General features: G+C 43.7%; 1 protein-coding gene across 3 annotated transcripts; it reads left to right on the forward strand.

Moving 5' to 3' along the window:
- Positions 1–1,834: 1,834 nt before the first annotated feature.
- On the forward strand, positions 1,835–15,676 carry LOC140905305 (uncharacterized). Of its 3 annotated transcripts, none has more exons than XM_078854466.1 (6): positions 1,835–1,899; positions 3,078–3,224; positions 4,481–4,627; positions 6,363–6,509; positions 8,610–8,756; positions 15,411–15,676. In XM_078854466.1, exons 2-6 carry the CDS (start codon positions 3,095–3,097, stop codon positions 15,416–15,418), a joined length of 579 nt encoding a protein of 192 aa, XP_078710592.1. In that variant the 5' UTR covers positions 1,835–1,899; positions 3,078–3,094; the 3' UTR covers positions 15,419–15,676. The 3 variants fall into 3 exon arrangements, with proteins under 3 accessions (XP_078710592.1, XP_078710591.1, XP_078710594.1); XM_078854465.1 differs by having other exon boundaries at positions 1,848–1,903; XM_078854468.1 differs by lacking the exon at positions 1,835–1,899 and adding an exon at positions 2,778–2,860.
- The last annotated feature ends 4,529 nt before the right edge of the window (positions 15,677–20,205 follow it).

Raw genomic sequence — 20,205 nt, forward strand, 5'->3', positions numbered from 1 at the left:
TTCCGTTGGCTTTAATGGATAGAGCCCATACAAACTGATCCAAAGATCACTGAAGTCAGTAGGAGTCGTTCCATTGACTTCAATGAGCTTTTTGATTCATAGATATACCTGAGGATATGAAATGAGCCCCTTTAGATGTGAAAGATTTTCAAACTACATTCAAATTTTTCAGAAGAATCTGAAGGCTGAAGATTACAAAGTGAAATGGAAGAGAAGGGGGTTTGGTTACTGGCGGTGGTCCTGCTATTGGAATGCAGAATCCTGATTGAAGGAGGTGAAATACCAAGTAAGTACAATTAACATTTCATCCCAAGGTGATGATGTATGAGCCAATACAAAACTTCTATTGACTTCATATGATCATGGCTCATTCCCTACTCAAAGCAAGGTAATGTATCTATGGGAAATATGTCTTGGTTTCCAGTGTTCTCCCCCTACATCAGACTTTTGCTCTCTCTCAGAGATACTGGCTGCCAGATAGGCAACCATAGAATTTGTAGCTTCACCAATGGAAGTTCTAAGAAATGATCAAACCTTTCCTGAAGTAGAAACCGTCTCATGCACAGTAATTAGAAGCATTGTCAGGAAATGGTTATTAAATGGGCAGCCTCTGTCCCTTCTCAGTAGACCTCTCTCCCAAAATGTAGTTTCCCATTTCAGGCCAGGAAACCCAGGAGGTCACCCTCCAAGAGTTACACTCTGCATCTCCTCAAAAATGGTACCAGCGATCTCTCTAATCTGGCAGACAAAGACATACAAAGATCTAGTGGATGGAAATGAAGCTTGAAAAATTCAAACTGGAAATAAGGTGTGAATTCTGAAGAGTGAGGGTAATTAACCACTGTAAGATTTACCAAGGGATGCAGTAAATTTTGTATCACTTGCAGTCTTTTAAATCAAGCATAGCTGTCTAAGTGCTGCTCGTTACTGGGCTTTGATGAAGGGAGTAATAGGTGAAATTCTAGGGCTATGTTACGCAGAGGATTTTAATGGTACCTTTCGGCCATTCAGTCTGTGAATCTGTACATCTGTGAAGGCAAATCTTTGTCTTAGTTCCTAATGCAGAACAGACTTCAAATTTATTCTCTGGATTTTGATGACCACAGCGTATTTCAGGTGGCCATTTAAATTGAAACTACATAATTTTTAAGGATAGGGGACTAATGGCCATCCTTTATATTAACATTCCATTCATACATAGTTAATCCATTTTTAGAAATTGTTGGAGACAAACAGGTCATTAGTTTATTCATAGCCTTGTCTAATAACAACTTCTATTGATGTGTTTATAACCATCCATAACGCTAATCCCATTTCTAACATGCACATAATAGTTAGTATTAATTTATTAACACTTTATATGCCATGCATAAATGAAAACTGAATATCAAATAAGACCAGAATAATAAATATCCAGGAGTCCAGACAGGGCAATTCAACACACATAGTACAGAAAAACTCACTCTTAGCACCGCCTTCCCTTGCAGTGACTATCCCCAGACGAGCATAACTTTATAAACAACACTTAGCTTCCTTCTTTAACCAACAGTGTGTGGAAATCCTATGTCTTATGTTAGCCAACGGGATTTCAATATTGAGAAAGATGACTCCCAGTATTTCTCTTCAAGAATACCAGACTTACCCTTTGTCATAAAAATAAAGGGAAGGGTAACCACCTTTGTGTATTCAGTGCTATAAAATCCCTCCTGGCCAGAGGCAAAACCCTTTCACCTGTAAAGGGTTAAGAAGCTAAGATAACCTCCCTGGCACCTGACCAAAATGACCAATGAGGAGACAAGATACTTTCAAAGCTGGAGGTGGGGAAACAAAGGGTCTGTCTGTCTGTGTGGTGCTTTTGCCGGGAACAGATCAGGAATGCAGTCTCAGAAACTCTGTTAAGTTAGTAAGTCATCTAGCTAGAAATGCATTAGATTTCCTTTTGTTTAATGGTTGGTAAAATACTCGGTGCTGAATGGAATGTATAGTCCTGTTTTTTTGTCTTTTTGTAACTTAAGGTTTTGCCTAGAGGGATTCTCTATGTTTTGAATCTGATTACCCTGTAAGGTATTTACCATCCTGATTTTACAGAGGTGATTTTTATCTTTTCTTTAATTAAAATTCTTCTTTTAAGAACCTGAATGATTTTTCATTGTTCTTAAGATCCAAAGGTTTGGGTCTGTGTTCACCTGTACAAATTGGTGAGGATTTTCATCAAGCCTTCCCCAGGAAAGGTGGTATAGGGCTTGGGGGGATATTTTGTGGGAAGACGTCTCCAAGTCGGCTCTTACCCTGTTCTTTGTTTAACACGCTTGGTGGAGGCAGCATAGGGTTCAAGGACAAGGGAAAGTGTGTACCTTGGGGAAGTTTTTAACCTAAGCTGGTAAGAATAAGCTTAGGGGGTCTTTCATGCAGTTCTCCTCATCTGTACCCAGAGTTCAGAGTGGGGAAGGAACCTTGACACCCTTAGTGTGAGCTGTGTGACCAGGTAAACTACTCTGAACAGGAACTTTCCTGGGAAAACAGTGCTGTACGGGTTCCAGGCAGGAAAAAGAAGCAGCAGAGCTCTCATGCGGGCTGGATTTGGGATGCTGTTTCACATTTCTGCTGAATTAGGCCGTGTGTGCTCCGCTGCCGAGCCCAGTCACAGCAATGCTATGGGAGTGGAAGGGGCGAGCTCAGTACTGGCAGTTTAGGAGAAGGCGGATTAGACTGGAATGGAGGAGAGCATGATTACAACTCTCACCTCTACTGACTGCGGTGACATTCCTATGCACTAAAGTAATCAGAGCTGGGCACCCAACTCTTTAAGTGCCTCTTCAAAATCTCACTCTACAATGTAATAGTTCATCAGCTTTTACTTGTAAGAATTGAGATTTCATTTCACAATTTCCCAGTTTTTCTACTGTTAGGGGTGTTTAAATAGAGGGGATTCCAGATTGAAAGAGCGATAAATTTTAACTTCTGAAAGCATAGGAGATAAATGACACTGCCATGAAGATAAAAATTTGAATGAGCAGAGTACTGAAAACTAACCACAAACAGGAAAATACACAAAATCTTGGACTTGTCTTTAACAGGTACAGAGGAATGTGCTATGGACTCAATGGAAAGAAAGAACTGTGGTTATTCAGGCATTTCAGTAGAAGATTGCAAATCTAAAGGATGTTGTTTTGATGCAAAATACCCCGGTGTGCCCTGGTGTTTCTATCCTCACCTAAAAAAAGGTAACATACCTCTATGAAATGTGTATAACTATCCCATTACATGAATGTACAAAACTAATGGAAGTGGAGAATGATGCTTGTTTTCTCCCCGGCCTGCACTATACTTTGTGCGATGCTGGCAAATCCTTTTTTGACAGAACTTTATGGGCTCTTCCTTTATTTTCTTATCTTTCTCTCTTATACACACTCACAGTATCACACGCTCCCCAGTGTGTATCATCCTTAATTGGCTCCCTGTACTAGTCCTAATCCATTCTCATGTTTAGTGGACTATGTGTGCCTGACTCAAAATATCCGAGAGGATAATCTGTCAGGTTCCCGCTGGGGTGCCACCTGGATCTGGGGTGCCATTGAACCCTCTGACCCACCAGCTTGGGCTCCCACTCACACTGAGCTGCTGTGATAAGTTGTACTTTCACCAGCATTCACATTGCCATTCAGTCTGTGAATCTGTACTCCTTTGGAGGCAAATCTTTGTCAGAAACTGCCTTACTTCCTAATGCACAAACACAGTGTATTTCAGGTGGTGGCTTAAAATGAAACCACATCATTTTTAAGGATAGGGGACTAATGGTCATCCTTTATATTAACATTCCATTCATAAATGGTTTATAAAGGGTTAATGAATTACTAAGCGTTAATCCATTTTTGAGAAATTGTTGGAGCCAAAGAGGTCTGAACAGGAACTTTCCTGGGAAAACAGTGCTGTACGGGTTCCAGGCAGGAAAAAGAAGTGGCAGAGCTCTCATGCGGGCTGGATTTGGGATGCCGTTTCACATTTCTGCTGAATCAGGCTCTGTGTGTTCCACTGCAGAGCCCAGTCACAGCAATGCTACAGGAGCAGAAGGGGCAAGCTCAGTACTCGCAGTTTAGTGGAAGGTGGATTAAACTGGAATGGAGGAGAGCATGATTACAACTCTCACCTCTACTGACTGCGGTGACATTCCTATGCACTAAAGTAATCAGAGCTGGGCACCCAACTATCTAAGTGCCTCTTCAAAATCCTACTCTACAATATTATAGTTCATCAGGTTTTCCTTGTAAGAACTGAGATTTCATTTCACAATTTCCCAGTTTTTCTAATGGTAGGTGTTTAAATTGAGGGGATTCCAGATTAAAAGAGCTATAAATTTCAAATTCTGAAAGCATAGGAAATAAATGACACTGCCATTAAGCTAAAAAATGTGAACAAGCAGAGTACTGAAAACTAACCACAAACATGAAAATACAGATATCTTGGACTTTGTCTTTAACAGGTACAGATGAATGTTCTATGGACGTAAAAGAAAGAAAGAACTGTGGTTATTCAGGCATTTCAGTAAAAGATTGCAAATCTAAGGGATGTTGTTTTGATGCAAAATACCCAGGTGTGCCATGGTGTTTCTATCCTCTCCTGAAAAAAGGTAACATACTTCTATGAAATGTGTATAATTATCCCATTACTTGAATATACGAAACTAATGGAAGTGGAGAATGATGCTTGTTTTCTCCCCGGCCTGCATTATGTTTTGTGTGATGCTGGCAAATACCTTTTTGACAGAACTTCATGGGCTCTTCCTTTATTTCCTTATCTTTATCCCTTGTATACACTCACGGTATCACATGCAGCCCAGTGTGTTTCATCCTTAATTGGCTGTCTGTACTAGTCCTAGTCCAATCTCATCTTTAGTGGACTATGTGTGCCTGACTCAAAATAGCCAGTAGTGCGTAAAGTGGGGAGGGTACTGTGTCAGGTTCCCCCTGGGGTGCCACCTGGAACTGGGGTACCACCGAGCCCTCTGACCCACCAGCCTGGGCTCCCACTCATACTGTGCTGCTGTGATAAGTTGCAAAGTCCTCTAAGCTTGTACTTTCACCAGCATTCACATTGCCATTCAATCTGTGAATCTGTACTTCTGTGGAGACAAATCTTTGTCAGAAACTGCCTTACTTCCTAATACACAACCACAGCGTATTTCAGGTGGCGGCTTAAATCAAAACTACATAATTTTTAAGGATAGGGGACTAATGGCCATCCTTTTTATTAACATTCCATTCAAAAAGGGTTTATAAAAAATTAATAAATTACCAAGGGTTAATCTATTTTTATAAATTGTTGGAGACAAACATGTCATTAGTTTATTCATAGCCTTGTCTAATAACAACTTCTATTGATGTGTTTATAACCATCCATAACACTAATCCTATTTCTAAGATGATATCGCATAATATTGAGTATTCATTTATTAACACTTTATATGCCATGTATAAACGAAAACTGAATATAAAATAAGACCAGTATAATAAATGTCCAGGAGTCCAGTCAGGGCAATTCAACACACGTAGTACAGAAATACTTACTCTTAGCACTGCCTTCCCTTGCAGTGACTATCCCCAGAGGAGCATAACTTTATAAACCAACACTTTTAGCTTCCTTCTTTAACCAAGAGTGTATGGAAATCCTGTGTCTTACGTTAGCCAACGGGATTTCAATATTGAGAAAGATGATTCCCAGTATTTGTATTCAAGAATACCAGACTTAGCCTTAGTGTGAGCCGTGGGACCAGGTAAACTACTCTGAACAGGAACTTTCCTGGGAAAACAGTGCTGTACGGGTTCCAGGCAAGAAAAAGGAGCAGCAGAGCTCTCACGCGGGCTGGATTTGGGATGCCGTTTCATATTTCTGCTGAATTAGGCCGTGTGTGCTCCGCTGCCGAGCCCAGTCACAGCAATGCTATGGGACTGGAAGTGGCGAGCTCAGTACTCGCAGGTTAGTGGAAGGTGGATTAGACGGGAATAGAGGAGAGCATGATTACAACTCTCACCTCTACTGACTGCGGTGACATTCCTATGCACTAAAGCAATCAGAACTGGGCACCCAACTCTCCAAGGCCCTCTTCAAAATCCAACTCTACAACATTATAGTTTGTCAGCTTTGACTTGTAAGAACTGAGATTTCATTTCACAATTTCCCAGTTTTTCTACTGGTCGGGTGTTTAAATTGAGGGGATTCCAGATTGAAAGAGCTATAAATTTCAACTTCTGAAAGCATAGGAGATAAATGACACTGCCGTTAAGCTAAAAATTTGAATGAGCAGAGTACTGAAAACTAACCATGATCAGGAAAATACACAGAATCTTGGACTTTGTCTTTAACAGGTGCAGATGAATGTGCTATGGACTCAATGGAAAGAAAGAACTGTGGTTATTCAGGCATTTCAGTGAAAGATTGTACATCTAAAGGATGTTGTTTTGATGCAAAATACCCCGGTGTGCCCTGGTGTTTCTATCCTCACCTAAAAAAAGGTAACATACCTCTATGAAATGTGTATAACTATCCCATTACATGAATGTACAAAACTAATGGAAGTGGAGAATGATGCTTGTTTTCTCTCCGGCCTGCATTATGCTTTGTGTGATGCTGGCAAATACCTTTTTGACAGAACTTCATGGGCTCTTCCTTTATTTTCTTATCTTTCTCTCTTATACACACTCACAGTATCACACGCTGCTCAGTGTGTTTCATCCTTAATTGCTCCCTGTACTAGTCCTAGTCCATTCTTATGTTTAGTGGACCATATGTGCTTGAGTCAAAATATTCAATAATGTGCAACGTGCAGAGGAAACCCTTACTTACGGCATGAGCCAGCTCCCGTTAACATCAATAGGAAATTTCTTTTAATACACTTTAGATTAAAAATCTAAATCTTTTCTATGCACATTTCTATTGGAAAACATTTTGAGAATTTTTCGTGACCAGCTTTAATGCGAGCATCAAAGGTGTTCCCTGGTGCTTCATTCCCTACTCAAAGCCAGGCCATGTATCAATGGGCAATAATCTTGGTTTCCAATGTTCCTTCACTACATCAGACTTTTTTGCTCTCTCTTGGAGATACTGACTACCAAAAAGGCAACCATAGCATTTGTAGCTTCACTAATGAATGTTCTAAGAAATAATTTAACATTTTCTGAAGTAGAAACCGTCGCATTCCCAATAATTAGAAGCATCCTCAGGAAATTGTTATTAAATGGGCAGCCTCTGTCTCTCCTCAGTGAACCTCTCTCCAAAATGTAGGGTTTCCCATTTCAGGCCAGGAAACCCAGCAGGTCACCCTCCTAGCGTTACACTATCCATCTCCTGGAAAGTGGTACCAGAGATCTCACTAATCTGGCAGACAAAAGAATAGCAAGATCCAGTGGCTGGAAGTGAAGCTTGAAAAATTCATACTGGAAATAAGGTGTGAATTTTGAATACTGAGAGTAATTAACTAATATTTAAGGATAGTGGACTAATGGTCATCCTTTATATTAACATTGCATTCAAAAAGGGTTTATAAAAAATTAATAAATTACCAAGGGTTAATCCATTTTTATAAATTGTTGGAGCCCAACAGGTCATTAGTTTATTCATAGCCTTGGCTTATAACAACTTCTACTGATGTGTTTATAACCATCCATAAAACTAATCCCATTTCTCACATGTGCATAATAGCTATTAACACTTTATATGCCAGGCATAAATGAAAACTGAATATCAAATAAGACCAGAATAATAAATATCCAGGAGTCCAGTCAGGGCAATTCAACACACATAGTACAGAAAAACTCACTCTTAGCACTGCCTTCCCTTGCAGTGACTATCCCCAGAGGAGCATAACTTTATAAACCAACACCTTTAGCTTCCTTCTTTAACCAAGAGTGTGTGGAAATCCTGTGTCTTATGTTAGCCAACAGGATTTCAATATTGAGAAAGATGATTCCCAGTATTTGTCTTCAAGAATACCAGACTTAGCCGTCGTATGTGCCATGGGGCCAGGTAAACTACTCTGAACAGGAACTTTCCTGGGAAAACAGTGCTGTACGGGTTCCAGGCAGGAAAAAGAAGTGGCAGAGCTCTCATGCGGGCTGGATTTGGGATGCTGTTTCACATTTCTGCGGAATCAGGCCATGTGTTCCACTGCCGAGCCCAGTCACAGCAATGCTATGGGAGTGGAAGGGATGAGCTCAATACTCATAGTTTAGTAGAAGGTGGATTAGACTGGAATGGAGGAGAGCATGATTACAACTCTCACCTCTACTTGACTGTGGTGACATTCCTATGCACTAAAGCAATCAGAGCTGGGCACCCAACTCTCTAAAGCCCTTTTCAAAATCTCACTCTACAATGTTATAGTTTGTCAGGTTTTACTTGTAAGAACTGAGATTTCATTTCACAATTTCACATTTTTTCTACTGGTAGGGGTGTTTAAATTGAGGGGATTCCATTTTGAGAGAGCTACGAATTTTAACTTCTGAAAGCATAGGAGATAAATGACACTGCTATTAAGCTAAAAATGTGAACGAGCAGAGTTCTGAAAACTAACCACAACCAGGAAAGTACAGATATCTTGTACTTTGCCTTAACAGGTGCAGGTGAATGTGCTATGGACGTGAAAGAAAGAAAGAACTGTGGTTATTCAGGCATTTCAGTGAAAGATTGTACATCTAAAGGATGTTGTTTTGATGCAAAATACCCAGGTGTGCCCTGGTGTTTCTATCCTCTCCTGAAAAAAGGTAACATACTTCTATGAAATGTGTATAATTATCCCATTACTTGAATATACAAAACTAATGGAAGTGGAGAATGATGCTTGTTTTCTCCCTGGCCTGCATTGTGCTTTGTGCGATGCTGGCAAATCCCTTTTTGACAGAACTTCATTCACTCTTACTTTATTTTCTTATCTTTCTCCCTTATATACACTCACGGTATCACATGCTGCCCAGTGTGTTTCATTCTTTATTGGCTCCCTGTACTAGTCCTAGTCCAATCTCATCTTTAGTGGACCATGTGTGCCTGACTCAAAATAGCCAGTAGTGCGTAAAGTGGAGAGGGTAGGTACTGTGTCAGGTTCCCCCTGGGGTGCCACCTGGAACTGGGGTACCACTGAGCCCTCTGACCCACCAGCTTGGGCTCCCACTCATACTGAGCTGCTGTGATAAGTTGCAAAGCCCTCCAAGCTTTTACCTTCACCAGCATTCACATTGCCATTCAGTCTGTGAATCTGTACTTCTGTGGAGACAAATCTTTGTCAGAAACGGCCTTACTTCCTAATGCACAAACACAGTGTATTTCAGGTGGTGGCTTAAAATGAAACCACATCATTTTTAAGGATAGGGGACTAATGGTCATCCTTTATATTAACATTCCATTCATAAATGGTTTATAAAGGGTTAATGAATTACTAAGCGTTAATCCATTTTTGAGAAATTGTTGGAGCCAAAGAGGTCTGAACAGGAACTTTCCTGGGAAAACAGTGCTGTACGGGTTCCAGGCAGGAAAAAGAAGTGGCAGAGCTCTCACGCAGGCTGGATTTGGGATGCCGTTTCACATTTCTACTGAATCAGGCTGTGTGTTCCACTACTGAGCCCAGTCACAGCAATGCTACGGGAGTGGAAGGGGCGAGCTCAGTACTCGCAGTTTAGTGGAAAATGGATTAGATTGGAGGATAATCCGAGAGGATAATCTGTCAGGTTCCCCCTGGGGTGCCACCTGGATCTGGGGTGCCATTGAACCCTCTGACCCACCAGCTTGGGCTCCCACTCACACTGAGCTGCTGTGATAAGTTGTACTTTCACGAGCATTCACATTGCCATTCAGTCTGTGAATCTGTACTCCTGTGGAGGCAAATCTTTGTCAGAAACTGCCTTACTTCCACTGAGCCCTCTGACCCACCAGCTTGGGCTCCCACTCATACTGAGCTGCTGTGATAGGTTGCAAACACTTTATATCCCACTGATGAATGATAACTTAATATCAAGTGAGACCAGAATAATAAAGATCCAGTAGTCCAGCCAGGGTAATTCAGCACACATAGTACAGAAAATCTCACTCTTAGCACTCCCTTCCTTTGAAGTGACTATCCCCAAACAAGCATAACTTTATAAACCAACTCTCTTAGCTTCCTTCTTTAACCAAGAGTGTGTGGAAATCCTGTGTTTTATGTTAGCCAATGGGATTTCAATATTGAGAAAGATGACTCCCAGTATTTGTCTTCAAAAATACCAAGCTTATTTTAATTTAACAAATTTAATTTAATTTAATTTAGATTAAAAATCTAAATGTTTTCCATGAACATTTTCATTGGAAAACACTTTGACAATTTTTTTTTACCAGCTTTACTGCTGGTTGGAAACTTGAAGGTAGGGAGGGGAATAGTAAAAAAGGGTAAATAAAATTCATGGTTTAGCATCAGAATAACTTTTCAACTAGTTTTAGTGATTTTTTCATCTTCATTAACCTGAAAAATAGAGAATATTTATTGTAGGGGCATCTCAGTTATCTCTTCCCTATGCAGATATATGCCCTGGTCTACACTAGGACTTTAGGTCGAATTTAGCAACGTTAAATCGATTTAAACCTGCACCCGTCCACACAGTGAAGCCCTTTATTTCGACTTAAAGGGCTCTTAAAATCGATTTCCTTACTCCACCCCTGACAAGTGGATTAGCGCTTAAATCGACGTTCCCAGCTCGAATTTGGGGTACTGTGGACACAATTCGATGGTATTGGCCTCCGGGAGCTATCCCAGAGTGCTCCATTCTGACCGCTCTGGACAGCACTCTCAACTCAGATGCACTGGCCAGGTAGACAGGAAAAGAACCGCGAACTTTTGAATCTCATTTCCTGTTTGGCCAGCGTGGCAAGCTGCAGGTGACCATGCAGAGCTCATCAGCACAGGTGACCATGATGGAGTCCCAGAATCGCAAAAGAGCTCCAGCATGGACCGAACGGGAGGTACGGGATCTGATCGCTGTTTGGGGAGAGGAATCCGTGCTATCAGAACTCCGTTCCAGTTTTCGAAATGCCAAAACCTTTGTGAAAATCTCCCAGGGCATGAAGGACAGAGGCCATAACAGGGACCTGAAGCAGTGCCGCGTGAAACTGAAGGAGCTGAGGCAAGCCTACCAGAAAACCAGAGAGGCGAACAGCCGCTCTGGGTCAGAGCCCAAACATGCCGCTTCTATGATGAGCTGCATGCCATTTTAGGGGGTTCAGCCACCACTACCCCAGCCGTGTTGTTTGACTCCTTCAATGGAGATGGAGGCAATACGGAAGCAGGTTTTGGGGACGAAGAAGATGATGATGAGGAGGAGGTTGTAGATAGCTCACAGCAAGCAAGCGGAGAAACCGGTTTTCCCGACAGCCAGGAACTGTTTCTCACCCTAGACCTGGAGCCAGTACCCCCCGAACCCACCCAAGGCTGCCTCCTGGACCCAGCAGGCGGAGAAGGGACCTCTGGTGAGTGTACCTTTTAAAATGCTATACATGGTTTAAAAGCAAGCATGTGAAAGGATTACTTTGCCCTGGCATTTGCGGTTCTCCTAGATGTAGTCCTAAAGCCTTTGCAAAAGGTTTCTGGGGAGGGCAGCCTTATTTCGTCCTTCATGGTAGGACACTTTATCACTCCAGGCCAGTAACACATACTCGGGAATCACTGTAGAACAAAGCATTGCAGTGTATGTTTGCTGACATTCAACCAAAATCCGTTCTTTCTCTCTCTGTGTTATCCTCAGGAGAGTGAGATATAATTCATGGTCACCTGGTTGAAATAGGGTGCTTTTCTTCAGGGACACTCAGTATAGCCCATTCCTGCTGGGCTGTTTGCCTGTGGCTGAACAGAAATGTTCCCCGCTGTTAGCCACAGGGAGGGGGGAAGGTTGAGGGGGTAGTCACGCGGTGGGAGGAGGCAAAATGCGACCTTGTAACAAAAGCACATGTGCTATGTATGTAATGTTAACAGCAAGGTTTACCCTGAAAGAGTGTAGCGACTGTTTTATAAAATGTGTCTTTTTAAATACCGCTGTCCCTTTTTTTTTCTCCACCAGCTGCATGTGTTTCAATGATCACAGGATCTTCTCCTTCCCAGAGGCTAGTGAAGCTTAGAAAGAAAAAAAAATGCACTCGCGATGAAATGTTCTCCGAGCTCATGCTGTCCTCCCACACTGACAGAGCACAGACGAATGCGTGGAGGCAAATAATGTCAGAGTGCAGGAAAGCACAAAATGACCGGGAGGAGAGGTGGAGGGCTGAAGAGAGTAAGTGGCGGGCTGAAGAGAGTAAGTGGCGGGCTGAAGACAGGGCTGAAGCTCAAATGTGGCGGCAGCGTGATGAGAGGAGGCAGGATTCAATGCTGAGGCTGCTGCAGGACCAAACCAGAATGCTCCAATGTATGGTTGAGCTGCAGCAAAGGCAGCTGGAGCACAGACTGCCACTGCTGCCCCTCTGTAACCAACCGCCCTCCTCCCCAAGTTCCATAGCCTCCACACCCAGACGCCCAAGAACGCGGTGGGGGGGCCTCCAGCCAACCAGCCACTCCACAACAGAGGATTGCCCAAAAAACAGAAGGCTGTCATTCAATAAATTTTAAAGTTGTAAACTTTTAAAGTGCTGTGCTTAAAGTGCTGTGTGGCATTTTCCTTCCCTCCTCCACCACCCCTCCTGGGATACCTTGGTAGTCATCTCCCTATTTGTGTGATGAATGAATAACGAATGCATGACTGTGAAGCAGCAATGACTTTATTGCCTCTGCAAGCGGTGATTAAAGGGAGGAGGGGAGGGTGGTTAGCTTACAGGGAAGTAGAGTGAACCAAGGGGCGGGGGGTTTCATCAAGGAGAAACAAACAGAACTTTCACACTGTAGCCTGGCCAGTCATGAAACTGGTTTTCAAAGCTTCTCTGATGCGTACCGCGCCCTCCTGAGCTCTTCTAACCGCCCTGGTGTCTGGCTGCGCGTAACCAGCAGCTAGGCGATTTGCCTCAACCTCCCACCCCGCCGTAAACGTCTCCCCCTTACTCTCACAGATATTGTGGAGCACACAGCAAGCAGTAATAACAGTGGGAATATTGGTTTCGCTGAGGTCTAAGCGAGTCAGTAAACTGCGCCAGCGTGCCTTTAAACGTCCAAATGCACATTCTACCACCATTCTGCACTTGCTCAGCCTGTAGTTGAACAGCTCCTGACCACTGTCCAGGCTGCCTGTGTATGGCTTCATGAGCCATGGCATTAAGGGGTAGGCTGGGTCCCCAAGGATACATATAGGCATTTCAACATCCCCAACAGTTATTTTCTGGTCTGGGAAGAAAGTCCCTTCCTGCAGCTTTTGAAACAGACCAGAGTTCCTGAAGATGCGAGCGTCATGCACCTTTCCCGGCCATCCCACGTTGATGTTGGTGAAACGTCCCTTGTGATCCACCAGAGCTTGCAGCACTATCGAAAAGTACCCCTTGCGGTTTATGTACTCGCCGGCTTGGTGCTCCAGTGCCAAGATAGGGATATGGGTTCCGTCTATAGCCCCACCACAGTTAGGGAATCCCATTGCAGCAAAGCCATCCACTATGACCTGCACATTTCCCAGGGTCACTACCCTTGATATCAGCAGATCTTTGATTGCGTGAGCTACTTGCATCACAGCAGCCCCCACAGTAGATTTGCCCACTCCAAATTGATTCCCAACTGACCGGTAGCTGTCTGGCGTTGCAAGCTTCCACAGGGCTATTGCCACTCGCTTCTCAACTGTGAGGGCTGCTCTCATCCTGGTATTCATGCGCTTCAGGGCAGGGGAAAGCAAGTCACAAAGTTCCATGAAAGTGCCCTTACGCATGCGAAAGTTTCGCAGCCACTGGGAATCGTCCCAGACCTGCAACACTATGCGGTCCCACCAGTCTGTGCTTGTTTCCCGAGCCCAGAATCGGCGTTCCACAGCATGAACCTGCCCCATTAGCACCATGATGCATGCATTGGCAGGGCCCATGCTTTCAGAGAAATCTGTGTCCATGTCCTGATCGCTCACGGGACCACGCTGACGTCGCCTCCTCGCCCGGTATCGCGTTGCCATGTTCTGGTGCTGCATATACTGCTGGATAATGCGTGTGGTGGTTGATGTGCTCCTAATTGCCAAAATGAGCTCAGCGGCCTCCATGCTTGCCTTGGTATAGCGTCCGCACAGAAAAAAGGCGCGGAACGATTGTCTGCTGTTGCTCTGACGGAGGGAGGGGCGACTGACGACACGGCTTACAGGGTTGGCTTCAGGGAGCTAAAATCAACAAAGGGTGTGCCTGTACATCAAGGAGTATTTCAGGCAGGACTGCACGGAGGGTTCCAATAAGAAATGGTGCACCAAAGTTATCGTTGTTATTGGAACAAGGAGGTTAGCCTGGCCTCTGATTGATACATGGCTAGATTAACCTCGCTGCGCCTTCTCTGTGACTGACTGCAGTGTGATCTAGACAGGGGAGGAGGAAAATGAGTACAAAACAAATCTGGTCTATTTCTTGTTCTGACCCACTCCATCTATCCTTTACATCTTTGGCTGGCAGCAGACAAAAAAGGCGCGAAATGATTGTCTGCCCTTGCTTTCACGGGGGGAGGGAGGGTGGGAACGGGGTCCTGACGATATGTACCCAGAACCACCCGCGACAATGTTTTAGCCCCATCAGGCATTGGGATATCAACCCAGAATTCCAATGGGCAGCGGAGACTGCGGGAACTGTGGGATAGCTACCCACAGTGCAACGCTCCGGAAGTCGACGCTTGCCTCGGTACTGTGGAAGCGCTCCGCCGAGTTAATGCACTTAATGCACTTAGAGCATTTTCTGTGGGGACACACACACTCGAATATATAAAACCGATTTAAAAAAAACCGACTTCTATAAATTCGACCTAATTTCGTAGTGTAGACATACCCATATGACATACATTTGTTTCATCTCCCTGTATTGGTTTATGTGCATATGATATATACTATTATTCTGCTGCTGGCTCTCTACAGCTAGGATCCTCTGTCATTCAGTAGCCATCAGCACAAATCTCACATGAAGGGCACAAAAAGCTGGTGCAGATTCCAGTTGTGGCATCCCAGCCTTTGTGCAATTTCTACTATCAGGGCCTCTGCTCTGATCTTACTCACCACCTCCTGGGTATAACCGAACTAAAGAAAAATAAAATCTTGACACACTCCTTCTATTAGACCAGCTGAACTCCTGTGTACAGTCAGCTGAGGATGTGCAGAAGGGGACCGTTGTGCTGAACAATTGCCTGATAGACACCTCTCAATTTGTCACAGCTTTGCTGCTTCAGGATTCAGAAAAAATACTTTTCATTGACCTGTGGACTTGATGGGAAAATCTGACCCTAAAATATTGGTTTTCCCTTTTTTTTCTACCCTCAGATTATTAAAGAAAATCTACCCCAGGAATTTACACCAGCAACTTCTCTGTCAATAGAACCATTGATGAAGGAATGTGTTTAAATCTTCTGATTTCTACTCTGTAATAATTTTGATTTCCAGGTCATTCCTGTCTTATACAATGACACAGTTAATTACTGGATGGGGTGGGGTTTGGGTACCAACTATTTTAAAAAAAAAAAAATCCTCTTCACTGGTTTAGTACTGGGCAACTGTTTATCATTTTCAATAAATCCAAATAAAATTTATAACTGGTGTGTTGCATACCAGTTTGTTTTTAATGTTCCTAATGTTTCCTATTTCTTTCAAAATTATGTCCCTGATTCTCCACTTTGTTTGTGTTGCATAATAGGGAGTGGTGGCCTCAGAAAGCTGGCTGCCACTCCCTGATTCCTGACTGCTCACATCAGGAGAAGTTAGAACAGCAGAAGGCATGCTTCAACTTCTGCCTTTGGCACAAGCTAAGCTCACACCACTGTGGGAACCAGACATAGGTGGAGCCCCACTCCACTGGATCCCCATAATAAGAACATCAGAATGGCCACACTGGGTCAGACCAATGGTCCATCTAGCCCAGTATCCTGCCTTCTGACAGTAGCTGGTGCCAGGTGCCAGAACGGGGCAATTATTGAGTGATCCATCCCTTGTCATCCAATCGCCGCTTCTAGCGGTCAGAGATGTAAGGACACCTTGAGCATGGTTGTGTCCCTGACCATCTTGGCTAATAGCTACTGATGGACCTATCTTCCATGAACTTAGCTAATTCTTTTTTTAATACAGTTATAGTTTTGGCCTTCACAACATCCCCTGGCAACAAGTTCCACAGGTTGACTGTGCGTTGTGTGAAGATGTACTTCCTTTTGTTTGTTTTAAACCTGCTGCCCATTAATTTCATTGGATGATCCCTGGTACTTGTGTCATGTGCAGAGGTAAATTACACTTCCACATTCACTTTCTTCACACTATTCATGATTTTATAGACCTCTACCATATCCCTGGCCCTTAGCTGTCTCTAAACTGAACAGTCCCAGTTGTCTTAATTTCTCCTCAGATGGAAGGTTTTCCAATGTTTTCCAATGTGCATTACTTTGCATTTATCAGTATTGAATTTTATCTGCCATTTTGTTGCCAAGTCACCCAATTTAGTGAGATCCTATGATGGGGTAGACTAGGCCTTGAGGCCCCCAGCTGTAGGCCTTGCCGTGCCACACCTTGCCCCAGAAAAAGGCAGTGGAAAAGATCCTCCAAGCTGCCTAGAGAGGTGGCGTAGGATGCAGAAAATCAGAGAGGCTGCAGGGAGCAGCCAATCAGGGTCTAGCAGACTTGTATAAATGGAGCTGTGAGCCCAGAGTAAGTTCAGCCTGCTGGCGGGAACTGGGGGAGCAAGCAGTGCTCCTGGTTGACTGCAGTAGCTGAAATAGCCACGGCAGGTTGTTGCTGGCAGGGATAGGGAGCAAAGAAGATGCTCCTGGCTGGCTGCTGGCACTCGACAAAGATAAGGGCCATGAGGAAGTGGCCCAGGGAAACACAGTTAGTTAAAGTGATGTGGCACATAGTTGCTACTTAGAGGCTTCCTGGGTTGGGGCTCAAAGTAATGAGTGGGCCTGGGTCCCCTCCAACAGCCATTGGGGAAGTGGCTGTGACCTGACAGAAGGGAGTTTAGATAAGCCCAGGGAAAGGACTGTATATGGAACTGTAAACCGCTTAGAAGGGGGTTGAACTGAGACTGACCCAGCTGGAGATCCAGAGTCAGAGGACAGAAGGGCAGATGAAGAGTCACCATGGAGGAAGCCCTGGGGGTGCTGCTCCATCCAAGAGTAGGAACCTTTGCAAGTAAGCCGGCCAACTAGGGTACTGAGATAGACCCTGTTGGTCAGACTGAGGACTGGAGCCTGGGCTGGGCTACAGAGATGTTGCCAGAGGAAGGGAATTGCAATGGGCCCTGTTGGACTGTGAAGTGACTGAGACAAGGAGGAGCTGCAGGACGTTACTGAGGACTTTGAGATAGGCTCGGTTAGACAGTATACCCCGAAAGGAAGTTGTTTTCTTCAGTTCCTCACATGGACTGTGAGAGGGCGGAGGCACCAAAGGCCTGCCTGACAAGTGCAGCAGCCGACAGGGGCACCATGATTAGAGGAAATTGGAAAAAACTGCAGACACACCATAGCAGAATAGGGTGCTCGCAAGAGGTGGGTGACATGCTGTTACAGATCCCTTTGTAAATCTTTGCCGTGAGTTTTTGTCTTAACTATCTTGACTAATTTTGCATTGTCTGAAAACTTTGCCACTTCACTATTTACCCCTTTTTCTAGATCATTTATGAATATGTTGAACAGCACTGGTCCCAGTGGAGATCCTTGGGTTACCCTGCTATTTATCTCTTTCCTTTGTGAAAACTGACCATTTATTCCTACCCTTTGTCTCCTATCTTTTAACCAGATACTTATTTATTACTTATACTTATTATTTTGTTGGTCTTTTGACTGACAGTCAACATTCAGTTGCCAGTTTGATTACTTGAGTTGTGGTTTTCCACTTAACATGGTGAACCACGTGAAGGTTATCCTCTTCCATCCAACTTCCCATCAGGCAGATTATGGACACCATACCCCAACAATGCCTGAAATTGCAGAAACCACATGCAGCCACCTCATGTCTCTGGATCTAGCCAGGGAATGGCAAAGTGTCTGGACCTCATTCACTGTTCCAAACAAGCACATTATCATTGACCCAATTAGCTGCCCTCCAGGTTTCAATCTGCTGTGCAGACTTTGGGCCATACTGAACCACATCCAAATAAACCATAGAAGCTGCAGCTACTTGATGTAATGTGGAAAATCAAAGACTCCCCTTCATGAGGCTGCAGTGAGAACATGAAAAACATCTAACACAGTGCCCCAAATAGGGATGACGACGTGGGTGATATCCACAGTGTCACAGAGGAGGCCTTGAAATGGCTTATGGACCTATAACTGGGTTTGAAGCCTAAAGCCTGAAAAACTGGAAGGAAATTTATTTTTAAAGTCTCATGAATCTTTAGGTTCTAACTCATTGTGAGCTCTGAGGGTTAGCAATCCCAGAACTCTTTCCCTCCACAGGGCCCTACGTGGAGCCATGGATCAGTGGGAAGTGAGGTAGGCAGCAGAAAGGATGGTTCTTCAGGGTCAAGGTCTCCACTCCTGGTTCAAACAAGGTGTAAAGTGGACTTACCTCAATGCTGCTGCTGAGGGGGCCAGCAGGCAGGCATGGGCACAAAAGGGAAGATGGGGCCAAGCATGTCTGGGTGGTGTTGCTCTTAGGCCAGTGCCCACGATTCCCTGCTGAAGAGACTCTATCACTGGGGATGGGAGAATGGAAGGAAAATCAGGATATACTGTTCAAATAGGGCCAGAAACTTGATCTTTTGTTAAAATTGGTCAGTAGAATTTTTTTTTCCCAAGGTGACTGTCCTTTAAGAATAAATGTAACACGGATGGTAGTGGCTTCTCATCACAAGTAGTTGTCGTACCTGCGTTTAGGAAACAACATATCCACGGTACACTAGTTCAGTAGTTTTCAACCAGGGATATACGTAACCCTGGGGGTACACAGAGGTCTTCCAGGGGGTACTTCAACTCATCTAGATATTTGCTAGTGCTTTTTATGTAGCCTGTTGTAAAACTAGGCAAAGTCAGTACACATTAAATTTCATACAATGACTTGTTTATACAGCTCTATATACTAAGAATTGTAAGTACACTATATTCCAATTGATTTATAATTATGGTAAATATGAGAATAAGCAATTTTTCAGTACTTGTCTGCTGTAACACTTCTGTATTTTTATGTCTCATTTTGTAAGCAAGTAGGTTTTAAGTGATGTGAAACTTGGGGGTATGCAAGACAAATCAGACTCCTGAAAGGGGTACAGTAGTCTGAAAAGGATGAGAGCCACTGCTCTAGTTGGTGCTGTACTTCTGCAACAGTACATTTAAAAAGAAAAAAAACTCCTTTTAACGGTCCTGCTAATTATTATAAGATTTGGACAACACTTTTTCTTGTCTACGTACCAGACTTCCCCTCTGTGTTTAGAATTCAAGCCAGTTCTCATTCACTTACCTGATCAAAAGCTGACCAAGGGCACCAGCATTAAAGGAGGGATTTCAGTTGGTGAATTTCACAACAGCCTTAATTATTTGTCTCTTTTCTGATCAGTGGCAGATGCTGGTGGGGAGGAGCAAATCTACATGGCATGCCCTTTGGTTATTATCCATGTACTCAGCAGCTCAGATATTCCATCGGTGGCAGATATAGATGCTGGGAAGGTTTTGTGGTAGAGCAAACCTACAGGGTACATGGGCTAACTGAGCAGGCTCAGAAGTGCTAGATGGTCCTATAGAAGCTACTGCTATAGAAGAAAGATTCCGGCTCCAAAATCTGTACCTTTTCCTTGCTTCTAATTGGTGTGTGGGGTAGAAAGAACCAGCCAGGTCAAGAAAACTTCCATATCCCTGATGGTTTTCGGGGAGAGAGGCAGACTGCCTTAAACTTGGGAGGTGAAGAAAGGCAGAGTCAATAGGGACTGAGGTAGGGATTTGAGGGAAATCTCCTTGTGCTTGTTTTCTGCTGTGAGCTCCCATGAAAAATTTATTTAGTTTTGTTTTTTAAACCTTTAAGTGAATTTGCTGTTGGTGAACAATACTGGATTGAACGCTCTGGACGTTAAAGACCTCTGTTTATCCATATCAGTTTTGCCACTCCAGGTCAGGTCCATCTATCTCTGTATCCTGCCTATGGC

This window comes from Lepidochelys kempii, chromosome 1 (genome assembly GCF_965140285.1).
Source record: "Lepidochelys kempii isolate rLepKem1 chromosome 1, rLepKem1.hap1, whole genome shotgun sequence".
Lineage (NCBI taxonomy): Eukaryota > Metazoa > Chordata > Testudines > Cheloniidae > Lepidochelys > Lepidochelys kempii.